Raw genomic sequence first — 20,164 nt, forward strand, 5'->3', positions numbered from 1 at the left:
TTCTGTTCTGTCTGTCACATAAGTTTACAGGCTGATATACAGTATGTGTGTTTATGTTTGTTTGTATTTTTGCCTCCATCCACCTGGTGGTGCATCTTTCTTTTTTTACACACCTGATGTTGATATCCTGAGGGAGGTAAATGCTGTCACCTTCAGGTGTTTCTAGGTTGTGTTGTGCAAGAAAAAAAAAACAACTATTGAGCACGCTCTTCCTTCCAGAGCCACAGCCTCTGTTTGTGCAGTTTGGTGGTTTGTACTTTTCATGGAACACTGGCAAAGGACAAATTTGATAATACTGTCAGAGCACATGGTGAGCTGTAAAGAAACTTGCAATGCATCTGAACTGTTTATGTACAAACATGACATTTGTTGAGGGCACAGCAACCACCTCAAAATGGTTTAGTAAGAGACTACACTCTGTCATACCTGTTTTTCATTGGTGCACCTTTCCCTTCCTTTTACATGACTCATTTGAGAACAATTAATCTCTCTACAAGAGGAGGAGTCGCCACTTCAAGGATAAGCAAGCGTCTCTGCAGGTAGATTCCAAAGCTCAAGAGGGCACATTAGATCTTGCCTGTATGTCATTGTTTTGAATATAGACCGACGTTTCAGCTGAGTCAGTTATCTTCATGTTTATGAGTCACACAGCTTGTTAATGTTAATGTAGATTATTCTGATTCTGTTAAAATGTTCAGATGTCACCGTGCTCAGGGTAAAGAAACATTTTCCTTTAGATTACTCTGAGTTCTGTCTTATTGCACTAAACTGACTGGACTTTCCCTCAAAGTGACACGTTTATTGTTGATACGTTCAGCAGAACAGTGGCGAGGTAAAAGAGGAAGTGTTGTTGTCAGGCCTGCTGGCTTGAATTCAGCCTTAAAGCAGAAGTTTAGCAAAGCCAAGAAGGGTTTTACCGTATGCTTTGTTATTTATAGATTTGTGTTTTGTTAGAATGTGGCGTGTTATTTAAAGCCAAACCACTGTAAGTAAATATCGTAGGCATGTTTCAAAGCTTTTGACGGATAGACTTGTAATTTCTCAAATCAGAGCTGCACATTTGAGGGTTATGTGGTAAAGAGATGTTGTGAAACTATGAATTGTGTTCCTGTTTCAGAACCATGGCTAAGACAGTTTGATATATAAAGCATACAGGAGATTTAAGTCACACTGCTCTATGGGGTGTTTAGAGAAATATGATTTTTTTTTTTTCACAAAAATGTCACACTTATTTTCCCATTGCAAATGTGTTTAAGGTGTTAAATATCAGTTTGTGCACCATCTGAATTAGTACTGGATGTAGTGCAAACAGAATATCCAGTGCTCTATAAGGGACACAAGTCTTGCAGCATGAACATAAAGAAACATCAGTTATTTCCTCATGTCTTTGCCTTTTTGAGATAGGTATCAGGAGTTCCAGTTCAAAAGGCCCCACAGCATTTTTTTTTTTATTATATGGTGATGTGACATTGTGAAATGTAAACAATATCAAGAAGCCCATCCTACACAGCAGCTACTTCCTGTTAAGAACACTGAGACTGTTACCCAGGAAGAGACAATCTCTTGCAACAACATTCGTGTGGGTGTGACGACAGAAACCAGGAAACATTTTACAGTCAGTGTGGTTTGACTTTAACTCTTCACCGGTATCTGTTTGTTTGGGTCTTCACCATCTGGACAGAGAGTTTCTTTGACAGGAGTGCCTGGAAGATTTTCACTGTAAGCTTTTACATTTAAAGATTTTATTTTCAGTTTATGAGAAATGTGTAAGTGATTTTTGTCTAGAGGGTTGTAAGCAGCTTGTGAGTGCTGAAAGCGGAGCATTTGTTTTCTGGCTTGTTTGCCAGCTGTAATGTTACCAAGTGGTATGGAGAGTTTATTGAACCAAGTCCATTGTGGAAGAATTACACTTTTGATCAATAGGAAAATAGTTGCAGGATTGTGTGTTTTCTTTTTTTTTCTTTTTTGTTGGAAACATCTTTTAGTGAGAATAAACGCAGTCATGGTTGTATAAACACTTCTGCTCGGGAGAAATGGGCCTCAACACTGAGTGCCTCCAGAGCTCTTGGCACTGAACAGCACTCTGATTTCCTGAAAGAGGCTCCATGTGCTACAACAATGTGAGGCATTGAGAGGGTTTTTTTTCCCACAGACAGAGACAATTGCAAAGTTTTTTTGCATCCTGGTATACCATCCATATTTGTGCATGTTTCCTGAAATACTTGAGTAACGGCTTTTCTTTTCTCCTTGTTTTACAGACTCCACTGTCTGAGAAGATTTGAAAAATGTTTCTGTCACTGGCTCCTTTCCTTTATCTTTTGGCTGTCATTACTTCATCTGCCCACAGCGGAAACGTTCTGGTGTTTCCACATGAGGGCAGCCACTGGGTGAACATGAGGGTACTAGTTGAGCAGCTGCATTCAAGAGGACATGCTGTGACTGTGATTCGGAATTCTGACAGCTGGTACATAAGTGAAACGTCTCCACATTACACCAGTATCACAGTGAACATGGCTGGTGGTGGAACGGAGGATTTTTTCCGTCAATTTGTCTCTGATGTTTTTCGAATCAAACGAAGCAAGGGGTCTGCTTGGGCCCTACTGTCTTTACAGTTCGAGTTGAAAAACAAGTTCTTTGAACTGCACAAGAGAGTCAGCGAAGTAGTTACGCACATACTTGAAAATAAAGAGTTAGTCAAGTCCCTTCAAGACGCCAAGTATGATATGGTTTTGACGGACCCTGCCAACGGAGGCGGGGTGATGCTGGCTCACTATCTTGGATTGCCATTAGTGTTTAATGCTAGATGGACTGCACATGGCGAAGCCCATTTTGCTATTGCACCTTCTCCGCTTTCCTATGTCCCGCTTTCACCTTCAGAATTGACAGATCAAATGACTTTCTTTGACAGGGTCACAAACATGGTCTTTTACTTCACGAGGATGCACCTGTACAAGCAGATAGTTGGCCCACATTATTCTGCATTGTCCAGTCGCTACTTTGGTTCAACAGACTACTTTCCCCTGTTTCAAGCCGCAGACCTGTGGCTCATGAGAGTGGACTTTGTGTTTGAGTTTCCTCGTCCCACCATGCCTAATGTTGTTTACATGGGAGGGTTCCAGTGTAAACCCGCAAAACCTCTTCCACAACACCTAGAGGAGTTTGTGCAGAGTTCTGGGGAACATGGGGTCATCGTCATGTCTCTGGGGACTTTGATTGCAGAGCTTCCTCTTGACCTAGCTGATGAGATTGCTGCTACATTTGCCAAATTGCCTCAGAAAGTTATCTGGAGATATAAAGGTGACAGACCAGCCAGTCTGGGCAACAACACCTTAATAGTTGACTGGATGCCACAGAATGACCTCCTAGGACATCCAAAGATAAAACTTTTTGTAAGCCATGGAGGAACAAACGGAATATATGAGGCGATTTATCATGGAATTCCAATTGTAGGAATTCCCATTGTGTTTGATCAAGCCGACAACCTCTCCAGAATGAGGGCAAAGGGTGTCGCAAAGGTTATGGACATTTCCGAATTGGATCGGAAAACTTTTCAGCGGGCCATAGAGGATGTTCTGAATGAGCCCTCGTACAGGACGAACATGCAGAGACTGTCCAGGCTGCACAGAGACACACCAATGACGCCGCTGGATACCGCCACATTCTGGATAGAGTTCGTCATGAGACACAAAGGTGCAGCTCACCTGAGGACAGAGTCCTACAGAATGCCCTGGTATTCCTACCACTCTGTTGATGTGGTTTTATTTCTTCTAATGATTGTGCTGCTTGTTATGTTATTTTTTGCAGGGTTAGTGTGGTCATGCTATCGAATGTGTTTCAAAAGAAAAGTGAAATCCGACTAACCAGGAAAGAAGGATTCATCAGTTTCATATGAATGTTTTGCTGTAGTACAGCGCTGTGATTTGCAGAGCAGGCTGTAATCCTGTTGGAATGTCGAAATTACTTAGATTTGTTTGTCATTTGTGTTTTTAATAGATATGTGATATGTATGCGTACATTAGTTTGTTTAAATAAATGTAGAAATAAACTTGTCAAAGGAGGAGACGTCTCTGTCTTTAACACCCAGCAGGTGGTGTTTAACCATTTACATTTTTTTGTTTTACTGGCAATTAAAGTACATCAGCTATTTTTCTGTAGCATCTTTGTTGGTGACTGGGTGATAGGAAAAGACTGAACCTAATCATGCCGTTTATTTGCTGAGAACTACACACTAAGGACAGAGGTGGGTAGTGATTAAGCTACATGTGCTGAGGTTACATGTACTTGAGTAACTCTTTTGAGTTTCAGAACTCTACCCATCTCTGACAACAGATGAACTTTGTGGCATGTTCCATTTATCTTGGAAGTCAGAACTGGGAATGCCGGTCAAACCAGACCTGACTGTGTGTCAGTACAAGTCCAAAAAACTGTTCTTATAAGGTTAGATATCATGAGCCACTGCTGACAATATCAGTTGGTAACACATTACAAAATATCTTGCACATACAAAGACAGAAGCAACATGTCCACAGATAGAAATTGGACAGTACTAAGTTACACAGAACACAAATCAGACAGAAACCACTGGTGTAGGGCTAAAGCAGCTATCTTGGATTCTCAGGTCAGGATTGGGGAGGTGTGTCTAACACTCGTTGTCAACATGAATCGCAGTATCAAAGTCCCACTCAGGACGGAACCTTGAAAGTACGAGCACACATTCATCTCCCTGTCTCTGGCAGAGATTAAATATTGAAAGAAATAAACTGAAAGCCAAAAAAAAGGTAACACTTTAATTTTTGACTGTTTTGATGACATAAATGACCGATAGCGATCTCTGAGTTTTAACCACAGTGTTGTTCCAAAAGTTAATTTTTAACTGGCACGTAATTCATTTGCTTTTTGTTGCAGTGGTTTAGGTTCTCTTGCATATTTATATTTTTGCGCTAAAACCAATTGCAACAGGCTACACATACTGCAGCACAACAGGCAGACAATTAAAAAAATACATAAATAAAACAAAAGATCAGTGATTTCACCTGTACCTTTTATATAAAAATAAATGGTGGTAATAATGCTACTTGTATTCAAACTGCATCTGATAAAATGTGATGTTTTCCTCCCAACTTTAGAATAAAAATGCGTTGGCCCTGGGTCTGGATGACCCTCTGCTCCCTGTGTCCTGCTGTGGTTAATTGTGGGAAAGTTCTTGTTTATCCGATGGACGGGAGCCCCTGGGTGAACATGAAAGTCATTATTGAGGAACTGCATTCAAAGGGCCACCAGATTTCTGTTGTGCGGTCACCAGACAACTGGTACATCAAGGAAACCTCCCCATTCTACACTTCAATTACAGTCGATGCAGAGTCTGGATTTGACGAAGGATTCATAACTGACTTTGTGGCTGAACTGCTGAAAATTCAGAAGGAAGGGAAGTCTCTCTGGATGCGAATGAAACTAGAAATGGAAATAATGGAAAAGGCCTTTGAGATGCATAATAAAACACGCAAACTACTTGAGGTACTTTTTGAAAACAAAACTCTGGTTCAGTCACTACAGGATGCCAAATATGACCTTGTCCTTGCAGACCCTTTCACACCAGGGGGTCCTATTCTTGCCCACTACCTTGGTTTGCCTCTTGTTTTCAATGTAAGGTGGACCAGTGAAGGTGAAGGCCATTTTTCAATTGCGCCCTCTCCTCTGTCATATATTCCACTGACAGGGACCGAGCTTTCAGATAAAATGAGTTTTTTTGAGAGACTTCTAAACGTAATAGTTTATGGCATCAATGAATATCAAATTGCACAGTATGTCGTACCAAATTATGCTGGCTTCATTGAAAAATATCTGGGTCCAGACATAGACTACTTCTCTCTGTTTCAAGCCGCAGACCTGTGGCTCATGAGAGTGGACTTTGTGTTTGAGTTTCCTCGTCCCACCATGCCTAATGTTATCTACATGGGAGGGTTCCAGTGTAAACCTGCAAAACCTCTTCCACAACACCTAGAGGAGTTTGTGCAGAGTTCTGGCGAGCATGGCGTCATCGTCATGTCTCTGGGAACTTTCATTGCAGACCTTCCTCATGACCTAGCTGTTGAGATCGCTGCAGCTTTTGCCAAATTGCCTCAGAAAGTCATCTGGAGATATAAAGGTGAGAGACCAGCCAGTCTGGGCAACAACACATTACTCATAGACTGGATGCCACAGAATGACCTTTTAGGACATCCAAAGATAAAACTGTTTGTCGCTCATGGAGGGACAAACGGCGTTCAAGAAGCAATCTACCACGGAGTTCCTATCCTTGGACTGCCACTGATTTTTGATCAGCATGATAATCTGCTTAGAATTGGAGCAAGAGGTGCAGGGAAGATTATCGATATTTTTACTATGAATGGAGACATCTTCTTTCAGGGAATTCAGGAAGTCCTGAATGAGCCCTCGTACAGGATGAACATGCAGAGACTGTCCAGGCTGCACAGAGACACACCAATGAAGCCGCTGGATACCGCCATCTTCTGGATAGAGTTCGTCATGAGACACAAAGGTGCAGCTCACCTGAGGACAGAGTCCTACAGACTGCCCTGGTATTCCTACCACTCTGTGGATGTGATTCTATTCTTAGTTGGAGTTGTGCTGATTATTCTAGCCACGTTTGCTGCCTTGATACGGTGTTTATGCTCTGTGTGTCTCAGAGAAAAAAATAAACGTGATTAAAAAAGAAAAAGCAATCAAAATGAAATGCAAACCATACATTTGCTGAGAACAGATCTTTCAATATGTAAAACCTGAAAATGTTATCGTGCCGATTGTCTGCCTAAGATTCACTGTAGATGAAGTTTTACAAACTTTGGACAATGTACCAAATCATTAAATGCTTTGATTAAAAAAAAAAAAAAACAATGTAGCAATCAAAATGAAATATAAACCATATATTTTCTTATAATACATCCTCAAATATGCAAAACACAAACATGTTGTTGGGGTTATTTATACTGTGATTTGATGTAGATAACACAATAAAAAACATTTTCCAGTAGGTTGCAGAATTCTGGTCTGATTCTGGTTCATAGATAATAAACCAGATCAATTTGTACTTTGTCATGTATTTAATCAACAATGAAGAACGCAAGTTTAACAATAGTTTTAATCGGCTCATTTTATCCTTACACTGTGGATGGATGGATAAACCTGGAACTCTGAATACACAAACATGTCACACCTTTCAAATGTGATGTTTCTGTTCTCACTGGTAGCTACACATTTTTTTTTAAAAATCACTTGTAATGGTTTCACATCACATATTCAATACACTTTGAATATGTAACCCATTTCTGACATTTGGTTAAAAACTAATTACTACGGACAACTTCCACCCCCATTTGTCCTTACTTATCACCTGTGCCGTTGATAAACATGGTAATGCTGTACAAAGGTCCTGTTTAGAACAAACCAGTTGACGACAAAAAAAAGATAGCATTAGCGCACTTGAATCTTTTAACGATATAAATAACTGGTAGCCATCTTGGGGTCTGCGGAAGATATGTAGGTCACTGCATCTCTGAAGAACTACAATAGGCCTCCTTAATTATAATGCTGTTGTGTCAGACATTTCACTATCAAACAATTGCAGCCTCTACAATTTCGATATTTGACTGTAAGGCTTGAGAAATATAATGCACAAGTTATTTTTTTCCAACAGCATAGGTTTGTCCTGCTGAAAGAGAAACCTTTCAGTTTAAAAAACAAAACAAAAAAAGACATATGAATAAAACCTGGCCAAAACAGACTTATTGGTATCTTTACTGGTAAGGCAAAGGTAACATTCAATCGTGTGCAAGATTTACTCAGCTGTTAAAGCACAATATCAGCTACTGTAAAACAATTTCCATGGACAACAGTACACTCTTCTGAGCACTGTTGGCATAACAGGACTGCTTCCTCACACCATCAAGGTATGTTGCTGTAGCTTCTCTGTTGAAGACTAGATCATGGGGTTGCAATAAAAAGAGCAAACCAAACAGAAATGTGATCCCAAACTGAACCTTTTTAGATGATTTATGGCTTTTAATAAAGAAAGATAATATTGCAGTTTTGAAAACAATGTATTTTCTTCAAATAATTTTGTTTCTATGCTGATATTTGATGTAGACAAACACTATGGATAACCTTTGCTTCCCTTTGTACTTCCTTATCAGCTGTGCATTTATTAACATGAAATTGCAGGACCAAAGTCCCACTCATGTTTAAACCTGGAAGGACCTGCACATATTTAGCTCTTTGGCAAAGGGGACATATTGGAAAGCAATACGTTGGAGCTGGAAAAGGGTACCATTATCTTTTTTTTTTTTTTAATGTTTTCCCAATACAATTAACTCATAGTTATCTTGGAGTTTGAACCATTGTTTAGGTTGAGGTTCTCTTCAATGCTGTACAGGGTTATGGTTAGTTCTTGTTAGTTATTAACTTTGACTGTACTGTTAAACAGATTTGCAAAAACTTACACATACAAAACATCCTTGATACAACTATAACTTCTTCATTTTAGTAAACGGCGGTAATAATGCTACTTGTAAAATGCATCTGATAAAATATGATATCCTTTCTTCCCAACTTTAGAATAAAAATGCGTTGGCCCTGGGTCTGGATGACCCTCTGCTCCCTGTGTCCTGCTGTGGTTAATTGTGGGAAAGTTCTTGTTTATCCGATGGACGGGAGCCACTGGGTGAACATGAAGATCATTATTGAGGAACTGCATTCAAGGGGCCACCAGATTTCTGTTGTGCGGTCACCAGACAACTGGTACATCAAGGAAACCTCCCCATTCTACACTTCAATTACAGTCGATGCAGAGTCTGGATTTGACGAAAAATTCTTAACTGACTTTGTGGCCGAGTTGCTGAAAATTCAGAGGGAAGGGAAGTCTCTCTGGATGCGTTTAAAACTTGAAATGGAAACAGCAGAAAAGGCCCTTCAGATGCATAATAACACATGCAAAATGCTTGAGGTACTTTTTGAAAACAAAGCTCTGATTCAGTCACTACAGGATGCCAAATATGACCTTGTCCTTACGGACCCTGTCACACCAGGGGGTCCTATTCTTGCCCACTACCTTGGTTTGCCTCTTGTTTACAATGTCAGGTGGACCAGTCACGGTGAAGGCCATTTCTCAATTGCGCCTTCTCCTCTGTCGTATATTCCACTGACAGGGACCGAGCTTTCAGATAAAATGAGCTTTTTTGAGAGACTTCTGAATGTAATAGTTTATGGCATCAATGAATATCAAATTGCACAGTATGTCGTACCAAATTATGCTGGCTTCATTGAAAAATATCTGGGTCCAGACATAGACTACTTCTCTCTGTTTCAAGCCGCAGACCTGTGGCTCATGAGAGTGGACTTTGTGTTTGAGTTTCCTCGTCCCACCATGCCTAATGTTATCTACATGGGAGGGTTCCAGTGTAAACCCGCAAAACCTCTTCCACAACACCTAGAGGAGTTTGTGCAGAGTTCTGGCGAGCATGGCGTCATCGTCATGTCTCTGGGAACTTTGATTGCAGACCTTCCTCATGACCTAGCTGTTGAGATCGCTGCAGCTTTTGCCAAATTGCCTCAGAAAGTCATCTGGAGATATAAAGGTGAGAGACCAGCCAGTCTGGGCAACAACACATTACTCGTAGACTGGATGCCACAGAATGATCTTTTAGGACATCCAAAGATAAAACTGTTTGTCGCTCATGGAGGGACAAACGGCGTTCAAGAAGCAATCTACCACGGAGTTCCTATCCTTGGACTGCCACTGATTTTTGATCAGCATGATAATCTGCTTAGAATTGGAGCAAGAGGTGCAGGGAAGATTATCGATATTTTTACTATGAATGGAGACATCTTCTTTCAGGGAATTCAGGAAGTCTTGAATGAGCCCTCGTACAGGATGAACATGCAGAGACTGTCCAGGCTGCACAGAGACACACCAATGAAGCCGCTGGATACCGCCATCTTCTGGATAGAGTTCGTCATGAGACACAAAGGTGCAGCTCACCTGAGGACAGAGTCCTACAGACTGCCCTGGTATTCCTACCACTCTGTGGATGTGATTCTATTCTTAGTTGGAGTTGTGCTGATTATTCTAGCCACGTTTGCTGCCTTGATACGGTGCTTATGCTCCATGTGTGTGAGAAAAAAAAGTAAACGTGATTAAAAAGAAAAAGCAATCAAAATGAAATGCAAACCATACATTTGCTGTGAAAAAATCCCTTCAATATGTAAAACCTGGAAATGTTACCGTGCCTATTGTCTTGCCTACAACATAATTTAATGCTTTGTAATTGATTTTATCAACAAAAAAGAACGATGTTCAATTTGATTCCTCTGAATTATCTGTTATTTCAGAAATCCAATACTTTGGATGAATTAACGTGTAATAACTTCATTTGTCATTCAGATCACATATTCTATACATATCTTTGAATATGTGACCCCAAGATGTTTGTAATCTCTGACCCAATCACCAGAATAAATATATAACAGCACAGATATATGGACATTTATTACCAATGACATGACAATATGACAATATGTCAACATGACATGTTTTTCAAAAGTTGCCACAAACATTGCTTTTGGTATTCAGACAGCAGTATTTGTGGCAACATAATCAGACAAGAAATTGTCTTTTTCTAACTCATTCCAAGAGTGTTTTGTGCCTAATCCTAACCATTATGTTGTTCACAAACCCGTGGCAAACCCGCTTAGAAATTGTCATTACGTCACCATCTCCTCTCCCTCCAACTAACATGAAAACTAGCTCATACACATATAATCATATAAATACAAATAATCTAAAAGATTGTCAATCTGGTTTGTCATTTTTAATAGCCCACAGTGGAAATAACATACGCTTATTTCTTTGCTCTTTTCTGTTTTATTTAGAATATTCAAATTCAGTCGCACACTGTAGCACAATATATTAAACATTATATTTCAAATTATTTGCTTAATGTTGCACAATATTGAAGAATTCTCTCATGTCATCCAAACCAAGGGTAAACTCGTTTGGATCTAATATCTATCTATTATATCTATTTTAACACACACACACACAGATGGCAGTGATAGTCAGGGCCCATTTGTTAAGATCTCAATCTTGATTGGTTTTTTTAATTTTATTTATACAACACATAAAATTACATCAGTTTCAGAGTTGATCTGATGATGCCAAGATTTCATTCAAAAGTCAAGTAATTTGAAATGTTTGATCATCAAAATATTTCAGTGTTTCAGATATATATTGAGGTGTTGAATGCTGGAATTCTAGGAATTACTTAAACAATAAACTAAAGCACTTTAAATAAAATATATTCACATGGTTATGAACACTATTCATGGATACAGTATTGCTAATTCCCTCTAGCTAAGAATAGAGACCAGTTTTACTTTTGATAACTTTCCTCTTATAATGTATGAAGAAACACCTGATAGAGAGAGTACATGTCTGTGGTGACTGCAGCATGTCATAAAATGTGCAAAATAGTTATAACACACTTAGAGTCGAATTCATTAATTGTGTAAAGGACAGCAAACATGCTGATCGTTATTCAACCTGTGTGTGGTAGGCATAATATTATATGTTACTATCATTCTATTAGATATTTTTCAATCTATATTAACAAGTGAAATCGTAGGGTGAGCTATTTGGCATGCTTGATCTATAGTCCCTTAAGATGTCCCTTAATACTTTGAGCTTGAGAAATATAATGCAGAATTATTTTTTTTCCCAACAGCATAGGTTTGTCCTGCTGAAAGAAAAACCTGTCAGTTTTGGTTTTTTTTAAATAAAAGTATAAATTAAACCTGGCTGAAATAGGACTTGTTGCTATCTTTGCCAGCCAGCAGATAATGTTTGAACATGTACAAGACTTCCTTAGCTGTTAGAGATACAATATCAGCTACTCTAAAACATTTTCAAAGGACAACAGTACACTCTCCTGAGCATTGTTGGCATAACAGGACTTGGTCCTCACACCATCAAGGTGTTTTGCTGTAGCTTCTTCGCGGGAGATTAAAAAAAGAGCTATCTGTGATCAATATTTTGGACTGGGAGCATCGTAAATATTCAGTAGGCTTAAGAGACATGCCACTATCTTTCCGTCTGCCTGAGCCATAGTCCCTTAAGATCCCTTGATACCTTACTTAGGTGAGGATATGTATCTGGGGACCTGCTACAAAAAGTCAAGACAGCTGCAGCATTTGCCAAATTACTTTTCAATTCACATTACAATTCATTACAAGTCATAAGAGTGATAGATTAGCTATTCTGGCCAAGAACAATTTATCATCATAGTCAATAGCACTACAATAGTTCAAGACTCCTCTGAGTCCCAGCAGTGGGTCTGCATTTGTTTGCCGATGAATATGACACCCTGCTGAGCCTTAACGTAGGGGGGTGGCTGAGTGGATAAAGACAACAACATCCTCAGGGCCATCCAGGAAAGTCCTGAATAAGCCCTCCCACAGGATAAACATACAGGATCTGCCCAAATTTCTACACCTAATAGGCTTAACTGGCACACTGGCAATGTTGTAAATAACAAGAAATACAAGTTTGGAACCACACTACTGCTGTCAGGGTTTGGCAGACCTGCAGATAATCTCTACATCGCAGGAATCTGCCAATAAAATCACTGAGCCACAGTCTCTCCTGGATAAAGCCTAAAACAGAGAGGTGTTGGTCACCTGAGGATCCACACACAGTTTTTGTATTCATCTGTAGCGACTATATGTTACACTGATTATTCTGCTGTTTGTTTTTTCATGAAGGGTCCCTGTTTTAAGGTCCTGAATGAGTGCCATTTCACACAAGACCACCAAACCTCGTAAGGACATTCCCTATGTTATCATATGTAGCTGTGAATGTCAAAATGGCAGTATTTGTAACTCTAATGATTAGGTTTTGTGTGTTGGTAAATAAAAATCCACTTGCTAGAGAGGTGTTACAGCAAAATCCAGTTTCACAGCTGAGTTGATCACACCAGTCCGTCACTTTTTGGGGGGATCGCGGCACCACGCTATCATGAAATGACTCTACAAAATCCCTGAGAGTTTTACTTCAATAAATAAATTCTTTTATTACAAAAAAAATCCTGAAAAAAAAAAAAAAACATACTGCAAATACTATTATAGAATTTGCATCTACATCCTATGATTGGCTGCTTGCAGCCATGATACAAATCATCACATACATGGTTTTTACACCTCTAGCTGTCAAACAGGTAAATCATTAAGAATATCAGTTCAGTCCGGATCATAGCGGAAGAATAGGACACGATGGGGGTTTGATCCTACATGAGTCTGGAGACATATGCTACCCGGGTGAGGACAACAAAAAGTAGTTCTAGTGAAAAATCACTTCATTTTTGGCATGCACACCTCAAACAATAGCACAAGTCAGTTAGTGTTAGTCAGATCAATATTAGCTGCCCGGAGGATTCCACTTATGTCGATATAGCTAATACAAAAGGCACAAAAAATGTTTCCAGGTTAGAAAAATGAAATACTATTTTCAAGATATAAAAAGTTGAGAGTAAGAGAACAGTACTGACTGAATTTCCCAGAGCTGCTGGCGGCCATTTCATCTCCGATAAAAAAAAAACAAACACAAAATGTGCCAAAGTGAAACCATCACTTTCAAGGAATAGTTTGACATCTTTGCCTTCTTGCTGTGAGTTATATGAGAAGATCGATAACACTGGATGTCTCTCCAGTAAACATAAAGCTTGATTCAGCAGCCAGTTGGCCAAACTTAGCATAAAGACTGAACAGACGGGGAGAGGAAACCAATTTTTCACCTTTCAACAGGAGTTACAAATGCCAGCCTGTTTCATGCAGTAATTTCCTGGGGTTTTCTGCTGGTTGACTGGCTACTTCTTGCATATAAGAAATAGCTCTGCACATAACCACCCATACAACATCAAAGTATCATATTTACATTTGGGTTTTTGTATGGATCAAACAAACAAAGATCAGAGATGACTTAGTGTCCTTTTAGAGAAGGGGGTAAGCTGATCCTGTTGCCTTCGGACAAAGCCAGGCTGACTGTTTTCCCCTATTCCAAGTCGTTATGCTAAGCTAAGCTAAGCTAAGTTAAGAGGCTGCTGGCTGCAGCTTCATATTCACTGGACAGACATAAGAGTGTTATCGACCTTGACATAAAGCTCTTGGCAAAAAAGACAATCAAGCATATATCCCAAAATACTGAATTATTCCTTTAACGAGATTAAAAACTGACACCATGGCGCACTGAAGTATGAGATCAACACTGACACAACAACGGTTACATATTCACTGATAATACAGAAAAAAATATAAACCCTGTTTGCAATAATGTCCATATTAACGGCAACTTCATACAGACCGTTTAAAACCTATGACCAACTTGTATGAGAAGGAAAAAAAACAACTCTGAAACAGCACTTATTGACAATTGTTATGAAGACTCTTAGTAGAGCCTGTTCAAGGTATTTACAAAGTGTCCATGCCAGCTAATGGCAGGTGTGGTGGGCGGTGTAAGTCCTCTCATGATGTCCTGGTCCGTAGAGAGCTCATCCTGAGCACAGTGAGCTCGGCTACATCTGCATCCTGCATCTCCACCTCTTGCTGGCAGCTTTCTCTGATTACATACACTACGAGACCCACACAGATGACAATGAGGAGGACTATGCCTATAACCTGGGGTACAAAGAGCAGAGCAACACTTCGTTTAGTAAACACCCACAGATAACGTGTATTTTTGATTTTAAAAAGTCTATTAAGAGAGCCTATATTAGTAGTTTTCCTGGTAATGACTTTACGTTTCATGGATATCTACTCTCTCCAGCACATACTCTGTGAGAAACGAGTCTCCACGCAACCATCCTACATAATCTTAAGTAAAAGCAGTAGAAAATATTCAACTCACCTGAGAAAAAACAAACAGCTGCTGCGAGCGGAGCATTAGTTCTTGTGGGGTGACATCTCCCTCACTAATTGGCTCGCACCACTTCTGCGGAGCTGCCTTGTCAACTAGTACAAATCTACCCTCCCAGTCTGTCATAGCACAAGCAAAGTATTGGCCATCGAGGAACAACAAAATCAGCCACACGATAGCAGGCACGAAACTGGAAAGGGAAACAGTTTTCCTGCACCACGTATCACATCTGCATCCTTGAATGATCAGCATCAAGGTAAAGGCCATGACGGCAGGAATGATGAAGAATGCTGATGAAAACACTCCGTTCCATGTAGGGTTGCAAGGACACTCAAACTCCAGCTCCACCAGCTTCTCTAGTCCCATGAGGATAAATCCAAAAGCCACATTTGATACCAGAGGACTGTTGCTAAGTTCATTTTTCAGCCTGGTAAGCCATTGTTGTCTACTTTCCATACTAGATTGACCGAAAAATGAAGACAGTCGTTGTAAAAAGCCCAAAAGAGGGTCCACCGTTGTGAACACATTGGCAACAGCTAAGTGATGCGTAATTAACGCATCCAGGGGTAAGTTTTCCCCTCGGGCAAAATGCCACACTTCCACTCTGATTGGTTTCGAACAAAGGAGGGTGTGCCGTCTGCTCTGACACCGCTCGAGCTGATTGGTCCGTGTGAAGTTTCAGGTGGGGTTACATTTTAAATGTGCTCTCCCATGGACAAACTGGAGGGAGGGCTGTAAAGTGGAGGGAAGTTTGTTCTGCAGCTGAGCACAGACTGGCCATTAGCAGAAGTCCGGCAAAAAAAAAAAAAAAAAAGTGCACAGAGGGTGCAGGGATACATCAACAGGCGAGCTTCTTACATTGTAGAGTCAAGTTACAAGCCCCGAATATTCACTCAAACTAAACAACAGAGAGGAATGTTTAAAATGTACTCTCACGATGAACTAAAGCAACACGTCTGTATTCACCTCATGATGCCACGAGGCAAATTCTGAATGTCTTGAAATACTCAGGTGGTTTTTTGGGGGGGGTTCATTTGTTTGTAGTTGTCTGCAATAAAAAGAAAAAAAGAATAAGATGCAAGCTGACTCTCTTCAGTTTACCTCCACCGGCCACATGAGGTCGCCCATGTAGCAGCGCAGATTGAGGACAGAGGGGATTACAGGAGGCCATGTTGAACTTTCAAGGGGACGTGGTGCATACAGCTTGAGAACACCCAGGCCACTGATGTGATGACATAATTTATAAATGACCTCAGCCAGCTCAAGAGCATCACTATAATCTCCTCACATTAAAGCCTGACAGGAGAAAGTATTTAGGGCTCTGTGAAATAAGCTTGGAGAGAGATGTGAGTGCTGGAATAAAAAAAACAAAACAAACAAAAAACAAAAAAAATGGTTGATTTCAGTTCATCTTGCACAACTACAGCAAAGGTTGGAATTAATTGGAACTACCTGAATCAATAGGTTGGTTTTGTTTAGGTGATGAGCTGACAATTATAATATTTATAATATTTTAGTATGTTTTATTACAAGGAGCTGTAGAGAGAGGAGTGAGGGGGGGTCGTCTAGTCCAGACTGTTAGAGCAAATACTGTATCGTGCAAATGGCAGATGATAAAAATGAGGCACCTGTCACCTCATTACACACAAATAATGTAAATGGGAGCGTGAGGAAATGAAGACTGAGGAACCGCGTGCACTCACAAAAACACCAATTTACGCGCGCGCGTGCGTGTGTTTATCCACGGTCGTGAGCGCAGAGGGCACGCGCAGCTTGTCGTCGCTGCCGTCGGTGTCCTACCAGCATCTGTTCGGTTGTTTTGTTTTTTTTTTCTTTTTTTGGGGAGAGAGAAGTGTGGGGACGGGGGAGGGGGGTGTTGAACAGATTTATGTTTCGGCTACATCACTTCCCGTCGGGAAATCATTTGTGCGCTCTTACTTTCATTTTAATCAGCGGACCGTGACCGATGCGAGCGCAAATGCGCATCGCTCTGCGCATCTTTGAATCTTCAGAACCACTCTGTGGACGATCTCCCTGACATCCGAAGACCTCTCCTCCGCAATCCGACGAGGCTTCCTCTCTCTCTCCCTCTCCCTCTCTCTCTCTCTCACACACACACACACCGCCTATGGCCGCACATCGGCATCCCTGAGCCCGCTGGCCTCGTCACGGACCTTTCACCCATCGCTGTCCTCGAAAAAGGTGAATCAAGGGGAGACGGCTGCAATCATTTTTTAAAATCTTTTTTTTTTTTTTTTAAATCATCATCTGACTGATTTTTTTCTCTCTCTCTCAAAAGAACTGGATGCGATGCTGGGCCCGTCTCTCTAGATCTTGTGATTAATACACGATTTCTCCTCCTCCCACATTCGTCCGACCGAGACCCTGGTACTCTCGTCCGAGCCCCCGACGATGCATCCTAACGCAGTGATGCTGGCGGTGGTCCTTCTGGGGAACTTGATGCTGCCTTTCATCTCGGCTCAAAACGGTAAGAGACGAGCAGATGTGACCGTGTGGCATCACTGTAAACATCGCACTGAGGGGGAAAGTGACTTGACTTGTGTGAAGAGACGCCCGAGCGAAATGTTTTCTAGACAGGGTTTTATTTTTTTTTATTTTATTTTATTTTTTTAATTTTTGGCGAAAGACTGCGTTAAAGCTCCTACTATAGACATCAAGGCCAGAGTTAGGACACGAACACATCTGATCCAATATCTGACCACATGATGTAACCTTCACGGAACTCTTAGCAGAGAGAAAAAACAGGAAGAAACAGACGTTGTTGTGACATTTTTATCTTTCTTCTTCTTTTTTTTTGCAAGGTTATTTACTGTCAGCTGGGTACAGTGAGGGTGTGTCAGTCTGCCACTTTCTTTATTTAAAAATAGATAATGTGGAGTGTTGTAGATGTGCACCTTGATGGAATCAGTTCTGCATATGTACACATAGATGTAGCCTTGTGGCTAGCCTCAGGCTGCCAGTGTGCAGTTAGTTAAAAAGGGGGTTGGGTAGCTAGAGTGTGTCAAGCAGGGCTAACCTGCTCTGGATGCTGATCTATTGAAATGTTATCAACACCAAACACACTGAAGGCTTCGCCCTGTTGTGTCAACACTGTAAGGCCCTTCCGTGCCACAGTTCCCGGCTCTGTGCATCCATTTCTTCACTGTGAGAGCACAGTTCCTGTCATGTCAGCTCAAACTGGATCTTTCCTCATTCAGTCTGCAGCTACAAAACTACAAAAAAAAAAAAAAAAACATACACAAGTAACATCCTTATTTCCTTCTCTGTTTTTTCACGTTCGAACACAAGATGTTCTCAAGTCATTACTAATGATTATTTTCATAGTGGATTAATCTGTTTATTAACGTTTAATCAAGTAATGGTTGAACAATGGGAACAATGTTGATCAATGTTTCGCCAACAAAAGGTGACGTCCTCAAATGTATCCAAAGAAACAAAGGATTTTCAGTTTATGGTCATCATTGGAGGAGAGAAACCAGAACATAATATTCTTAAGAAAATTACACAAACTGATTAATCAGTGGTCTAATAGTTGCAGTTAAGGTAATAATCGACGACCACTCGAGTCTTCATTGCAGATCTGCGTCTTTCCAGATATTTAAATAACTGGTTGAGGAGATTTGGTTTGCTAGGGATTAAGAATTTCAAAGGTTCACTGTGCCGTAATCATAATAAAAACTGACATGATTTGGTCTAAGTAAATGTCAGTAACATGCTGTTGGGTGTTCCAGCGATACAGCACGTCCTGACTTCAAATTCTGTTGAATCACATCACCCAGAGGGCCACACAAATCAGGAGCCATTCATAAAAGGAGGCCGGAATCTATATTTTCCCTTTTTTTAAAAAAACAAATAACCCTAGGTCACTGATGTGACTGTGAAGATGTTGGTGCTTTTATATACACACAGAATCGTTCTATTTTAGTTGGTGTTCACAATATAATCACAACCTTTATTCGTATAATTCTAGACGCTTCTATACCCACGTGTCAACCAATGTGGTGACAAATTAATATCACTAACACGATCCAATTCCCTTTTAGAGAGACAGAAGGAAGAGATTTACTCTACTTATAATTTGAATGCTTAATGTCCACCTCGTCTTTTTTCTGTGGGCTGATCGGACACCCACCGTGCAAGACTTATAATAAGACATGCGTTTTGATGACGGGATGAGAGGGTTGTGTAGAAGCGCACCTTTTTAAAGGATTTATTTTTTGCAAACAGCTGAAATGGAAAACATTCACAATTAGTTTAGACTGAATAACCCAATGAGTGTAATATACTAGAACAGCTGGTACTATTTCTGTGTTAAACTGTGTGAAACACAATATGGAGAAAAGAAAGAAACAAGAAGTAAATTAAAGATAATATTATAAGAAAGCACAGATGCTGCCTACGTCTTCAGCCTGTGAGGAGACCCAAAAAAAAAAGAAAAAAAAAACTGAAATACCACAGCAGTTATGTAACGTAACATTATCCCCTGAATTCCTTTTCTTTTCTTCTTTGTTAATTTCTCGAAGGTGCTGGAAGTGTGTGCGTACACAGCAAGGCGTCCTCTGATCTCGCTATCTGGAAAAATCCAATACCCAATAAGCCGCCTATTGTTTGATAAAGCTCAAGCAAAGGCATTCCGAGCACTTCCTGTGGTCTCTGCCCGGTGCCCACTGACTGAGGCCTCGTTCACACACCGCAGCCACACTCACAGACACACACACACACTTACAGCCAGGGGTCAGTGGGAGACAGACTGGTGCCACCCAGTCACTAAATGTGTCTGAGCCTCATCTGTTCTACTAATCTACAGACACCCTGCACTCATTACAAGTTTGATCCCAGTTGTAATAAGCTACAGTTAGTGTTCAACACCGTTGGTGATATTCTGGTGTTGGGGCACGTCGGACGGCTCCAAAAGCCATTTCATTTCTCCCTCACAGTTCAGATTAAGGGTAATCGGCGCGTGGCCTCTTATGCAATCCTAGTTTTTTTCCTGTGATATTACAGAGTTCAGGCAGTGGCGCGGAGCGAATAATAATTATAAGTGCATGAGATGTAATCACCGTATCTTGGAAGCGGAGGGAATTGATGCCATTATTTCCTTGTATTCAGGGAAAAGTAGGCCTGCCATAGGTGGCAGGTTTTCTGCGACAGATATTCGGAGGACTGTAAATAGCATCCGTCCATTCT

At 40.6% G+C, this 20,164-nt stretch overlaps 5 protein-coding genes across 10 annotated transcripts in view; 4 read left to right on the forward strand and 1 right to left on the reverse strand.

Annotated features, from left to right (window-relative positions):
* The window catches only part of rec114 (REC114 meiotic recombination protein), a 59,146-nt gene that overhangs the window by 4,615 nt on the left and 34,367 nt on the right, over positions 1-20,164 (reverse strand). The window contains exon 8 of one of the 2 annotated variants that reach the window (XM_037095419.1): positions 13,125-14,718. The exons of the other annotated variant lie outside the window; for it this stretch is intronic. The gene's annotated coding sequence lies outside the window, so the exon portion shown is untranslated. Of the gene's footprint in view, positions 1-13,124; positions 14,719-20,164 lie in introns of those variants that run through there. 2 annotated transcript variants of the gene reach the window in all.
* Positions 428-4,058, forward strand: LOC119018065 (UDP-glucuronosyltransferase 2A2-like). 2 transcript variants are annotated; one of them, XM_037095412.1, is made up of 2 exons: positions 428-539; positions 2,259-4,058. In XM_037095412.1, exon 2 carries the CDS (start codon positions 2,286-2,288, stop codon positions 3,858-3,860), a length of 1,575 nt encoding a protein of 524 aa, XP_036951307.1. In that variant the 5' UTR covers positions 428-539; positions 2,259-2,285; the 3' UTR covers positions 3,861-4,058. The 2 variants fall into 2 exon arrangements, with proteins under 2 accessions (XP_036951307.1, XP_036951306.1); XM_037095411.1 differs by lacking the exon at positions 428-539 and adding an exon at positions 1,563-1,719.
* LOC119018064 (UDP-glucuronosyltransferase 2B15-like) lies at positions 4,208-7,030 on the forward strand. Of its 2 annotated transcripts, none has more exons than XM_037095409.1 (2): positions 4,208-4,778; positions 5,127-7,030. In XM_037095409.1, the coding sequence occupies exon 2, from the start codon at positions 5,134-5,136 to the stop codon at positions 6,706-6,708; it is 1,575 nt and encodes a 524-aa protein (XP_036951304.1). In that variant the 5' UTR covers positions 4,208-4,778; positions 5,127-5,133; the 3' UTR covers positions 6,709-7,030. The 2 variants fall into 2 exon arrangements, with proteins under 2 accessions (XP_036951304.1, XP_036951305.1); XM_037095410.1 differs by having other exon boundaries at positions 4,208-4,775; positions 5,125-7,030.
* Positions 8,189-11,553, forward strand: LOC119018063 (UDP-glucuronosyltransferase 2A1-like). Its single transcript, XM_037095408.1, has 2 exons — positions 8,189-8,319; positions 8,611-11,553. The coding sequence occupies exons 1-2, from the start codon at positions 8,234-8,236 to the stop codon at positions 10,190-10,192; spliced, it is 1,668 nt and encodes a 555-aa protein (XP_036951303.1). The 5' UTR covers positions 8,189-8,233; the 3' UTR covers positions 10,193-11,553.
* Positions 14,755-20,164, forward strand: part of nptnb (neuroplastin b) — a 31,116-nt gene continuing 25,706 nt past the window's right edge. Inside the window, exons 1-2 of one of the 3 annotated variants that reach the window (XM_037095415.1) lie at positions 14,755-17,158; positions 17,256-17,444. In XM_037095415.1, the coding sequence (XP_036951310.1) occupies positions 17,369-17,444 (76 nt within the window). In that variant the 5' untranslated portion in view covers positions 14,755-17,158; positions 17,256-17,368. The remainder of the gene's footprint in view (positions 17,159-17,255; positions 17,445-20,164) is intronic. The other 2 variants (XM_037095414.1, XM_037095416.1) reach the window with 2 other exon arrangements.

Source organism: Acanthopagrus latus, chromosome 4 (genome assembly GCF_904848185.1).
Source record: "Acanthopagrus latus isolate v.2019 chromosome 4, fAcaLat1.1, whole genome shotgun sequence".
Lineage (NCBI taxonomy): Eukaryota > Metazoa > Chordata > Actinopteri > Spariformes > Sparidae > Acanthopagrus > Acanthopagrus latus.

What these genes read in the sequence shown, in the direction of transcription:
- LOC119018065 (XM_037095412.1), top strand. Translation starts at nt 2,286, where the DNA reads ATGTTTCTGTCACTGGCTCCTTTCCTTTATCTTTTGGCTGTCATTACT.
- LOC119018064 (XM_037095409.1), top strand. Translation starts at nt 5,134, where the DNA reads ATGCGTTGGCCCTGGGTCTGGATGACCCTCTGCTCCCTGTGTCCTGCT.
- LOC119018063 (XM_037095408.1), top strand. Translation starts at nt 8,234, where the DNA reads ATGTTTAAACCTGGAAGGACCTGCACATATTTAGCTCTTTGGCAAAGG. An exon ending in TACGTTGGAGCTGGAAAAGG is followed by an intron (nt 8,320 to 8,610) that starts GTACCATTATCT and finishes TCCCAACTTTAG; the next exon opens with AATAAAAATGCGTTGGCCCT.